At 34.1% G+C, this 12,725-nt stretch overlaps 2 protein-coding genes across 2 annotated transcripts; one reads left to right on the top strand and one right to left on the bottom strand.

Moving 5' to 3' along the window:
• Positions 1 to 795: 795 nt before the first annotated feature.
• On the bottom strand, positions 796 to 11,539 carry LOC120631389. Its single transcript, XM_039900929.1, has 8 exons — positions 11,410 to 11,539; positions 9,531 to 9,704; positions 8,529 to 8,643; positions 7,728 to 7,813; positions 4,133 to 4,300; positions 2,393 to 2,510; positions 1,639 to 1,724; positions 796 to 828 (listed from the first exon to the last, which is right to left on the bottom strand). The coding sequence occupies exons 1-8, from the start codon at positions 11,479 to 11,481 to the stop codon at positions 811 to 813; spliced, it is 837 nt and encodes a 278-aa protein (XP_039756863.1). The 5' UTR covers positions 11,482 to 11,539; the 3' UTR covers positions 796 to 810.
• On the top strand, positions 5,851 to 6,820 carry LOC120631387 (general odorant-binding protein 19d-like). Its single transcript, XM_039900927.1, has 4 exons — positions 5,851 to 6,024; positions 6,341 to 6,455; positions 6,634 to 6,719; positions 6,803 to 6,820. The coding sequence occupies exons 1-4, from the start codon at positions 5,851 to 5,853 to the stop codon at positions 6,818 to 6,820; spliced, it is 393 nt and encodes a 130-aa protein (XP_039756861.1).
• Positions 11,540 to 12,725: the final 1,186 nt, after the last annotated feature.

The following is a 12,725-nucleotide window of genomic DNA, read 5'->3' as shown; positions in this document are numbered from 1 at the left end:
ATAAACTACTCAAAACAGTATTATGAAAAAAATGAATGGTATTGCACTTCTCCCTTTATTATTAAACGTATCTTAACGTCAAAATAATTTTTTATTTAACGAAGATTTTAGTTTTTCTTTTTCTATAAACTACTCAAAACACTATGATGAAAAAATATTTCATGCCTATTAACCTATCTGAAGTTTTCTACCCAGAAGTACCTTTTGGGTACCCTATATAAAAAAAGGAAAATTTTCATGAAACGGAAATTAGGTAGGTACTTACAGACGCATATCCACATATTGCGAAGATGAAATACATATAAAACTTTTTCATTTTGGTTTATATTTTATTCCACTTCTTCAGCTGCTTTCGCAATATTTTTCCTATTTCCAATATATATATAAAAGTAGGTACGTGTGCTTACTGAATAAATGTTATTGCGAACATGGATTTATATAGATAAACATGTAATTGACTTGATATCAAAAATAGGATCAAATAAAACATCAATTGTTTAGCAATTATTTTATTTAAAAATAATAATATATGTTAATAATACCTATCGGTGGATAAAATGGTCTACATTATTGCCAATTGAAATATTTATTATTTACGCATCAAAATAATTCATTTAAAACTATTCATGTTAGTACAGAATTATATTAAAAAGTTTACGCAAATTAAATATAATTGCATTAAAAATACGCCTACTTATTTATAATTTTAACAAAATTACTAAACCAATTTACTCTCTTTGGTTCTTTACGTATTGCGTCAGTACGTTGGTTCTCTATATTCTATTTACTTATAACAGGTCGATAGAGTAGTTATACCTCGAAGCCAAACTGAAATAAAGAAAAAATAATATATTTTTAAACCAACTTTCAAGAAGGTTGTCAATCAAATTTTTATTGTTAGAATTTATTTCTTATGAATTAGGTCCATCACAATGTCTGACGACATTGTGATGGACCTAATTTTGGTTATGTATATAAATTGTTTATATACTTATTTTGGGGATCAGGTGATCGATAATTTCGACGTTTTGTTTTTTTTATTCCACTACAAGTACTCTTGACTGTAGTCTCACCGGTAAATTGTAAGGGACCTGTTAGAGAGTATGCCAGTTATATTTAAACCATACTCCTAATCGGTTTCTACGCGATATCGTACCGGAACGCTAGTGGCACGTCGGTAGGATGGTAACTATCTATGGCCGGAGCCCCCCACCAGACATGACCAGAGAAAAATCAGAAATTATCAATTCTCAAATGCTGGGAATCGAACTTGGAAACTCCTTATCTTTTTATCACGAATCTCGTCCTGGGAAATACTGTCGCCATGATTATGTCATAATGCCAAGCAGCATTGCTATGTTCCGGTCTGAAGGGCGTGGTTGCCGATTTAGTTACAAGCACTTTAGGCTTAAAACCTACGGCTCAGGTTGAGGATACGGAGTGGTAATTTATAGGACGTGTTTCTTTCATGCCCTTCGAAGTGTTGCCCTTTTTATAGGCCATGGTTTCCCACTTACTACCATTTGCTTGGTCCATCAATTATAACTATAGAAATAATATCCCAGAAAAATCCTCTCTCTGCTGCTTATGCAAATAGGTATGGATAAAAGAAAGAAATAGAAGGAAAAGAAAATAAACCTCTGAAGCTTTGTCGACACTGCATTTGAAGATAAGAGCAGCTCTTTCGCAACCTTTTTCACCATCCGAAACTTCTACGTCATTAACTGAAACAAAATAAAATATTGTAGCACACAGTCGGTATCCTGCTAAAACGACTTCTATGAAGAAGTGGACGATTGAGAGGGCTATGCTCGGAGCATCTCGACGTGATGAAAACATCGAATGACCTACTTTTAGCTCAATAATTATTAGTTGCTAAGCTGAAGTAGCAAGAACGGGGCGCAAATCTCACACTTAAATGTCTCCTCATTGGTCGAGTAGACAGGAACGTTCAATACCTAAACATGCTGCAGAACCAGAGTTCGATTCCCGGACCGAGCCTAAAAATTTTTGGGTGAAGAAATTCCCTGTACAGGCAAATGTTGAAAATTAATGCTGTTGAAAACTAGGCCATTAATCCGTCATCAGCCATTATTCCGCCAACCTACCTTTTAGTATCATGGAGTTTCCAAGCTCTAAATCCCTGTCAGGACAGGGGAGCCTCACACGGAATAAAAGAAAACACCTACGACCAGTAACAAGAAATTAATAGACTACAAATGATGATGACGATCATGATTATCAAAGGAAAAGTATATTTCAAAGTAACTCATTGCTCCTTATGTCGGTAAATTTCCCTCAAAAAGAATGCCAAACCATAAGCATTGGAATAAGCGTCGGTTGCTGTTTATCATCGCAGTTTCATGAAATGGTATTCCTCCTAATAACATACCACTCTTGCATGCATCAGTAAAATCTCTGGCCTTAGCCAACTTTTCAGGGTCATCAGCCAAATATTCCTCGGCACGATTATTGGCCCCTTCGACTGAGAGCATCCCTTGATCATCCATCTACAAAGTAAATCCTTATATCAATAAAGAAGTTCACACAATAAACAGGTATTGGTGATAGCCTAGTGGGTTAGGCATCGGCTTTACTTACGTGGAGAACGAGTTCGAGCTTCGGCACGCACCAATGGCTTTTCGGAGTTATGTGCGTTTTTAATTTAGGGGAAGGGAGGACAAGCTGGAAGTAGTGGGTAAAATGGAATACCTCCATAAACAAAACACGTGAAGAATGGCGGGCGCCACAACGCACACACAGACACTCAGCCACGGTGCATTCTAGAACGAAGTTCAGTTCAATTTGCGCTATCCTGAGAAGTGTGCATGTGATTTGTTTATGAGACGTCCATCCATACAAACTTACGCATTTATAATATTAGTAGGATAGGATAGGATAAGCGTACGAGGACTTAAGTATGTTAAAAAGAATTTATAAAACCATAGAGGAACCCAAAAGCCATTTCCGGACAATGTATAAAATTGACAATCAAATGTCCTTGTGTTTACAGTCGGACCGTGTAATTGCAGCTATTTACATTGACCTAGCCGAGGTACCATCAGATATATCAATGAGAAATAGAATATTAGTAGGTGCTGCTATTTGTGTGCAATTTTATTGTTACCACTAGCGGTTTCTCCCGTCTTCGTCCGCGTGTTGGACGAGGATAAGCTGCTTATATAAAATTTCTTTCGCTATTAGTATCTACATAATATCCCCCACCCACAGTGGCTCGTTTTTATTATAAAAAGTTCGAATGCTTCACTTAGGGTTATAGTAGGTATGATTTTTATGTGCCAATAAACTTTCTCAAAAACTGGAGTATATCTGGTGTTTTTTGTCTAATCTCTCAAAGGCCGTTTGGCGCCGTGGGCAGTGACCCTGAGTCCAAGGTCGTGGGCTCGATTCCCACATCTTGGAAATGTTTTTGTGAGGAGCATGAATGTGTTTCAGTGTCTGTGGGTGTTTATCTGTATTTTATAAGAATTAAAATTATTAATCAGTCAACTAAGTACCCATAACACGCTTACATTGCGGCTAGGTGGCGAAACTGGCGATGCGTATATTGTCGTAGCATATTTTAATCATTTGATGTATGGGAGTTCACCATTGTTCTTTGAAGACCGGTGGTAGAGGTATTTCCAGAATATTTCCAGACTTTTGCGCGTTCTTATTACAGTTTGAATGTAAGTTATTAGGGGGCATCTAAATAAAATTGTAATACGAGTAAGTAATAGTCACTTTTTATTTTATTTGTTTTTATTTATTTTATCGCACTTGTTTTTTTGAACAAAGAAATGAACAGATGGTTTACATTAGAAGACAAGTGAAAACAAGCTCAGTGTTAACTAAAAAAGCCAGGGTTTAACTTTCTTAGAAAGAAAAGCTAATGTCTAATTTAACCCGGCTAAGTTTGTTGTAGGCTTCTTCTTAGGGCTCGTTTGGCATCCCCGTAGCTTTAATTTTAAGTTTACGAATATGGTTATCACAATCATCTCACCTCACAATCAGACCTATTTTGGTCTAGGGTAAAGATGGCACTTTTGATGCGTACGCCATCTATAGTCTACTTGAATAAAGATATTTTTGGCATTGACTTTCACTTTCGAGCTATCATCAATCTACTTACCATTCCCGATGATTTGTAGGCGCAAGCGAAAAGGCATCTCATATTCTCATTATCCGGTAGTTGCCGATTTTTTAATTGCTCTATGTCATCTCCGGTCATGGGGTACTCTTTGGTACAATCCATGAGCATCCGCACGAATTCTTCCATCAAATCATCAGAGTTTGCTGCCTATAATATTTATCATTTTCATTTATTGTTTTAAAAGTATTTAGTTAAAATGCCCATAAACAATTATTACAACGATCCGAGTGCTTGGATATAAATTATTGCTCTAACTAGGTTGCTAACATTACGTTAAGCGAAACGATGAGATGGTAATAAAAAAAGGAATATCCATTTATTGTGGGCTTTTTCCTAGACCAAAGCGAGTCACTGCAATACGAAATGAAATGTCGGCTAATAACGAAAGTTTTGATTTTGACCACTTATAAAATTATATCCTATTTATTTGCATTAGATACATTGCCATGTATATACAGGTACTCACGTATACAAGCTTTAAAATGACGAAGTAATATAACAATATTTTTTTGCTAAACATTTTGTACAACACCTTTTGAACGTTACTTAAAGTGAAAATGTGTAAATAGACTGCAATAATCATTTATATATACAAACTAATAGCTGTGATCACACATGCTCCAATTTGTAGAAGTACAATAGAAACAATTTACAATGTGATATCATAGAAGATTGACCCTTATTTGTGCAGCAATAAATGCTATAAAAGAAGGTATAACTAAATAATAGAAGGTATAACTCCTCTGTTGCAATGTTTGCGTCATCAACAGTTTAGCAAAGTGTTAAATTATTTCCCTAATTTAGTGTTGCGTATAAATAGAAATTTGGTAACTGCTTTCATTTCAAACACTATTGTTAAGTTAGAAATAACGAAAACCTGGGTGGTTAAAGATATATTTCAAATTCAAATCAATGTTATTCGATCAAAAGAACTATTTTTACTTAAACTACATTTGATCCAGGATATTTCATGTCTTGGGAGAAGAGAATGACTCTTGCCACATGTGCAGCTGATTAAAGAAAAACAAAAAAATTTAATTAAAAAGTAACATAACTTTTTTGTCATACTCGTATTTCGCACAATAATTGGACAAAATTGAGTCTTTGCGAAAAAGATAGTAAAAACGTGTGCAAATTTTAGTTAATTATTAAGTAAATTATGGCTGTAATGGCACCGGACACAACTATTTTTTTCTCTTTTTAAATTAATAAATAAATATTAATCTAATTAATAATATATTTAGTGACAATTTAAGTGGATTTAATATTATTACAAAATATTTAGTTACTAGATGGTTAGGATTTCAAGTGTTAATAAAGTTGCTTGTCATTTCATTCTCATTAGTTACCAAAATTCAATTGTATGTACTTATTAAATTGCATGACAATCTTGCTTAGTATGTTATTACTCGAATTAGTAGTAGTTTGTCCTCTATATAAATTCGCAGCTCGATCAAAATTAACAGAAATTGTGGAATTGAGGAGCTCGTTTGGTGTATTTCAAAATGTCGCGTTTCATAATTTTGGCTGGTGCATTCTTTTTGAATTTAATGTTATTCGAAGCATTCGTAAGTATTGTCAAATACGGAAATCCTTTATTGCAATCTAATAACGATTTTGCTTGTTGAAATATGTAACTGCATTAAGATAACAAGTACCTAACTAATTGACATCGTAATTCTAAAAACTTTCAGGCAATGACTCCCGAACAAAGGGCAAAGATTCATAAACATTTTGAAGAACTGGGTATGGAATGTATGGAAGAATATGAAATTTCCGAAAGTGATATAAGCGATCTAAGAGAAAAAAAACTTCCCTCCGGAGAGAATGCGCCTTGCTTTTTAGCGTGTATCATGAAGAAAGTAGGAGTTGTAAGTATAAATCAAATATACTTATAGCTTTCCTGCACATTTTTACCAGCATCTCAATATTATTTAGATATCTATAATCCCTTATGGATAAGTTATTGTGGATTTAAAATTATTAGTTCGAAGGTGCAAATTCTGTTGTAAACTGAAATAAAGTAAACTGAATTGTTGGTTTTTAGTGGTTTATTTTCATCGAATGGAATAGTACATTTTTAGATTAATCAATTTACTTAGAGATTGACGTACAATAGAATTGGCACTATTTTATCACTATTATAAACCAATTTAGTTATATATATATATATGTTAATTAATTTAGCTAGATGATGCTGGTATGCTTCAAAAAGAAACGGCCCTTGAACTCGCTGCAAAAATATTCAACGATAAAGAAGAATTGAACATTATTCACGATTATCTCCATTCATGTTCAGCAGGTAAATAAATTACTAAAGGTAATATTTGCAAAGCGGAAGTGGTGATAGCCTTAAAAACTTCAGTCTCACTTTCAGAAAGACTCTAATTTTTCGCTTTTAATTTAAGCAATTTAAATATCACTTACTTTAATGGTGATTCATTCACCATTTCAATGTTGTTATTTTTTTTCTCTTTAAGTTAACTCTGAACCAGTTGATGACGGTGAAAAGGGTTGTGAACGGGCTTTGAAAGCCTACAAATGCATGATAGAAAATGCATCGCAGGTGAGATTCAAATAATATTGCTGTACATAATTGCACTTACATAATAATTTTTATTCTTAATCCTGAGAATATCTTTTTTTCAGTTTGGAATTGATCTTTAAATAAAGATATACGTAGCACGACCTGAGCAGCCCCCACTTAGATTTATAAAATGAATCAGTGTACAGTTTTTTACATGGGATTTTCATGAGCCTCTCTTACTATTATACCTACTGTGTGTTACGTTTTCATTGTTGTCTTCAAGAACGGGGTTAAAAGGAAACAGATCAGTATAATTACTGGCAATATGCACACTTTTGTTTAAATAGCTTTTTTGTGATTTGATCATTAACTGCAATCACTTTTTGTACGCTCATCAAACTTCTGATTTGCTAATTTCTGCAAATCCTACAGAAGATTACCCTGTATTAAAACTTTACTGTTTCATCATAGTAATAATTATTATTATTATTCTTTAGACAAATATTTATTTCATGAAATGCTGTTATTTTTACTATTATAATCTTACCAATGTAAAATAAAAAGAAATATATTTCAATAATAACTTTGCTTTATTTTAGTAATAACAATATCAAGGAACAATTAAAACCACAGTACGTAGGTCAAAAAAGGGTCTTGAGTACAAATAGTTCGAATCATAGATGTCGTCTTAGCGGCGGGATTTGACGAACTGCAACAAAAAATAATTGTATAAGTAACAGTCAAAAATTGCGTGCGCAATTCAATGATTTCCATCTTGTTTCTCGAAGTAATTTTAATAATTCTTTTATTTATTCTACTTATTCTAGAGATATATGAGTAGAGGTCTGTGTTTGTTGTCTCACATAAGAGGACGCGCATCTGGCAAAATCACATCAAAGAGAAATTTAAAAAAAGGTAATTTCAAACTAAACAGAACACCTCGTAGAACAATTCAAGATCAAGTATTTTCATAACATCTGGCTTCTCCTCTGAGGTACATTTAAATTGATAACAGCTGTTTTAAAGAATTTATTAAAATTAGCATACCGCATCTTTGAATGGGATGGAGCACTCAAAAAGAAGTCTTGCCCTTTCACAGCCCTTTTCTCCATCGCTGACCTCTTCGTCGTTAACTGGAAAATGTAATTATTTATTAGAAAAGCGGTTGTAGGCTAGTGGTTAGGACATCAGATCCACTATCGGGAGGACCACGTATAATCCCCGGCACGTACCTCTAACTTTTCATACGGATGTGCGTTTGAAGCAATCAAATATCTCATAGGACCTTATCATGTTGCGAAAAATTTAGATGAATCTATCGATTACAATTTTGACTAACACACGGATTCAGAATGTATGCATAGTGGAAAAATATAAAATATAACTATAAATGAGATACATAACTTTGGAAATGCTTATAAACCGATGGGATATTAGTTTTCATTCCACAACTTATTTACAGAAAAATGTAAATCAAAGTTATCATAAAAAGTTTGCAGTGACAACCATAACATCATCTGTGTTCACATTTAAGGTCAAATAGTTTCACCAATTGCTATGGCAATAGCATAAAAATATTATCATAGGATAATAATACTATAGCAATTTCAAGTCATTTCTATGAGGGTTCTCAATTTTCTTTTCTAGGTTACATATGTTAGTCTGTTAAAACTAAAACATACATTTATAGTATTTGTAAATACAATAATTTCTCCAAATATAGTATATGTTATACTTTTAATGTAGTGTTTTAGTGTAGTGGTAGTCTTCTATTACATCTTGCCAACTAGCTTTCTATACCTTATCACTGATGAATGAAAATTAAAGTAAATATATTAAAACAGTTACCTGATTTGCATTTTTCAATGATTTCAACAAGTTTCGATTGGTCATCTTCGCTAGATATATACTTTTGAACTAGTTCCACAGCTGCGTTAGAATCGAACAAGCCCTTTTCGTCGATCTAAAATAAAAGATTTGTTTTAAACAAATATGCATGTTTCCCAAGGCGGTCGGTAGTTACAAATATGCCAAAACCAAAAGAACAGATTGTCTTCCAGTTTAGAGAAGTAATGTTTGCCTTTAATAATATTGTATTTATTACGTGCGGTGAGTTCCTTATGGTTATCACAGCGGAATCCTTTCGGGAAGCCAATTTGGATTTAGAAAATGCATGGTTATCAAAAACAACGATGATGGAAAGCATCGTGAGAAATCTGCATGCCTGAGAATTCTTCATAAAGTTCTCAAAGGCATGTGAAGTCTACCAACCCTCACATGAGTGGTGGAGATGTCTTGTAGTTGGTCGGTAATGGGTTGATGATAATCAAAAGTTTAGTTTTTGTTGTAAACAATTTTACTATCTTCAATAAATAATACTCACTGTTTAAATGGCCAGTGCAATAACAACAATCGGTAATAGCGTAAGAAATAAGGAAAATGAAGAAGAATAACCAGGAGGTAACAGACAATCGTAGTGCAAGAAATACATAATAAATTTTATCGCCATCCAAAATTTTACTTCACATGTTCTTAAAAAAAAAGAGACCTGCAAGGTATAACGACAAATTTCAAGTCATGGAGATATTTGGTGCCACCTTTCCTCCTATGTACCTCCTAAGTACCTACCTCCCAAATTTTCCTCGGTTTTCTCGTACTAATTTATATGGGATTAATTTTATTCTTTTATTTGAGCTATGATTATCCACAAGGATGAATGTAAAAACTAAAACAGTACCGATGCTGGTTGGTCGTTACATGCACGGGTTGGATGCGAAGTTGTGGCCTTAACTTTTGCAACTGGATTCTCCTTTGCCTAGAATCATTCCTGCTAGTTAAGTTTGGTCTTACCAATTTAATTTTCTGGAATACACAGGCCATCAGGCATGGGTCAATTTTGCCAAGTTGCCCAGACTCCTTCGCTTCCTTGATGTTCTCCTCAGACACACCGTATTCCTTGCTGCATTCCGCAACAAAAGGAATCAGTGCAGCATGGATCTTAGTCCTCTCTTCGTCTGACAACGTCTGAAATTTAATTTTAAGAAATTCGTTAGTTCATTCCTGCTTTATTCTCATTACCTTGTCATATTATACCATACTAATGACCCAACACTGGGCAAATGCCTCTTGTCTTATAGGAGAAAGATGCAATTCTGTCCAAGAACCGTCACCTATCATGAGCACCCTTACTTAGTACAAGATGTTCACTTGCAATCTAGGAGTCGTTTTCAAACACATAAGTATGGAAACACTTGAACATCGTAGTAAAATGGATCTTATAAGTATTCTTTTAAAGCTCAAATTTGCCTACAATTTTCCAGCTAGGGCTTTTTGCAATACATTAGTAAAATAAAAATCAGAAGTGCGAGATTTGCGATACTAAAACGAGTGACATTCAGTCCATTTTACTTTGATCATGCAGGGTTAAATACTTGAAAACGACTCCTCGATTGCGATCGACCAAATCTTGTACTAAGGCTACAGAGATCGCAGTCCATCGCCAACTTTAAATGGAATATAAAAATGGTAATATATAATAATAAGTAAAATCATATTAGGTAATTTCAACTTTTAGAAAGAATTTTGAATTTAAAATTATTCTCAACGTCTGATTATAAATTTTTTCATTATATTAGTCTTTGTGGATCCTTTATAATGATTTTTGCATTAACTTTGTATATAAAATCAAGTACTATGATAACGATAGTTGCCAGAAGAGAGATAAAAAGGCAAATATATTGTTGTATAATATTGTTGTATAAGCAAAATGCTTGTTATTTATTCGTTTGCCTGTTCAACTACGGACCATGACGTCCTGGGCTCGATTCCCGGGTTGGCCTAAAAATAGTCAAATAAGATATTAATTTTAACTTTACTCCTCAAACCGTAAGCAACCAAAGTTCGATTCGGATTTGCGCACTGCGTTTAGCGAACTTCGGAAAAAGCTTATTGTTTAAATTAATAATTAAATATTTAACCGCCTCAGCGTTTTTTTAATAAATTATATTTTAACAATCTGCTTTAGGTTCTTTAATAAATATTTCACTTCAGAACTTGATATCGCAACTACCCAACTACCTACAACCAAACCCCAGATTTTTTATGGGCTGTATTAAACTTTGATATGAATCCGTATTAACAGTAGGTAAACATCTTTGTTTATGTACAGTATTATGGTAGGTTGTACATAAAGAAATTACTAGTTATTTTCGTTTTTGAGATCAATCTGCAAATAAATAAACAAAAATGGAGTAAACCAGCATTTCTCGGCTTCACTGTACGGAATCGAAAAAAGCCTCTTGTTCTAACGGGCAGGCAATCATCGAAGTAGTAATCCTTCGATGTATAGCATATCCTCTTGACTGCAACCTCACCTGTTGGTGAGTGATGATGCAGTCTAGCATGGTAGGGCTAACCAGTAAGGGGTATGGCAGATATATGAAACCTATACCGTTAATCAGTTTCTACGCAACATTGTACCGGTACGCTAAATCGCTTAGCGACACGTCTGTGTCACGTTTGATAAGGTGATCATTTGACACGGCCGTAAACTGCCACAAAACCAGAGAAAGCTCAGAAATTATGAATTCCAAAATTGCCACTGTCAGGGCTCGAACACGAGACCGCTTCCCGCTACGCCAGGGAGTTCGTCAGCAAACACACATAATTTCAACTACAAACTACGGAACACTTAGGTTTTAGTACTCTAAAAACATAAGGAATTACTTACACCATGGGCGCTCCTCAAACTCACAGCCACCAGTCCAAAGACCACAAGCACAAAGTTCACCGATGACGTCATTGTTTATGTTCAATTATATTTTCTATATTACACAACCCACGCCTGCACAGCTTCCTTGCCTTGTGTTCCTCGTCCTTACCTCACATCTTTTATATACTAAAAGGCATGCCGGTGCAATCTTTTTGCAAAGATAATTATCTTAACTTTATCCGTGCGATTAGTCCTTGCATAAAAAGCGAATAATTTAGTAATTTTGGTGAATCTAATGCTGCCTTAAATTGTCGAATTCTTTACGGGCATTGTAAATTTGTAACATGATTCGGGGATTTTGTTATTGGTTTTTATTTGCTTGCTTGGGTGGGATATATTTTGTCAGGTAGGTAATGTATGCAGCAAAAAAGTCTACCTATACCTTTATACAGTGTACGCTCTCAACATGTAATAGTTTTAAGTTTAACGTTTTGCTCTAAGACAATTTTTGCAATTCTTTTGAGAAATAAAGATCATAAGCCGTCTTGGCCGCCTTCGAAAACATTATGGAGACCTCTTAATCGTTACCAAAAAAAGTCCGGTAATATTTAAGTATATACAGCATTGTTAACTTAAGGTAAGCCTGAGCTCTGCAACCTAAATTACACCTAAATATGACCTTTACGGATAGCCAGATTTTTTTACAGAAAGCTTTTAATATCAAATTTAAGTCTGAAGCATGCCGGTGTCATCCGCATCATCATGTCCCACTAATGGACCAATTTCCTTCCTCCCTATGATAAAAGTAAAATTGGAATGCTATTTCCCTCTCTCCTATGAGAGAGAGAGAGGAATAGAGCTTTGAGTCTAGATGCCTCAAACTTAATTATCTAATAGAGAACTATCTACGTTTTTTTTATTCTTGTCGCCCTTTTGAAGTTTTAAAGTAATATTGTTTCATCGATTTCTAATGTGTTTTCATAAGCTGGTGTAGCGCTGAAATTAAAGTACTAAACTAACCTACTTTTACCGATTACTAGTTCGTAACATACCTTTTATTACTACCTACTCGAAAACCACTCAACGTTTCTCATTTGTTTCTTACTAAGGTCAGCACGAAGTACCCTTAGAGTATCAGAGTTTCCATTTTTCATGTTTTAAATTTTAAAAAAGTACCATAAAATATTGTGACATGATGTCGCTTGTCGAGATATAATGTTTGATCAAGGTAGATCCCAAAATTAAATATTCATGAGTATTGAGTCACTGACCTGTTGTTCTGATTGGGTGATTGGTTTCATATTCTTGTTTTAATTACGTCGAGTCGATATTAT

Source organism: Pararge aegeria, chromosome 18 (assembly GCF_905163445.1).
Source record: "Pararge aegeria chromosome 18, ilParAegt1.1, whole genome shotgun sequence".
NCBI classification, from domain to species: Eukaryota; Metazoa; Arthropoda; class Insecta; order Lepidoptera; family Nymphalidae; genus Pararge; species Pararge aegeria.
Note: the sequence above shows the minus strand (reverse complement) of the source record. Positions and strands in the feature narration are given on the sequence as shown.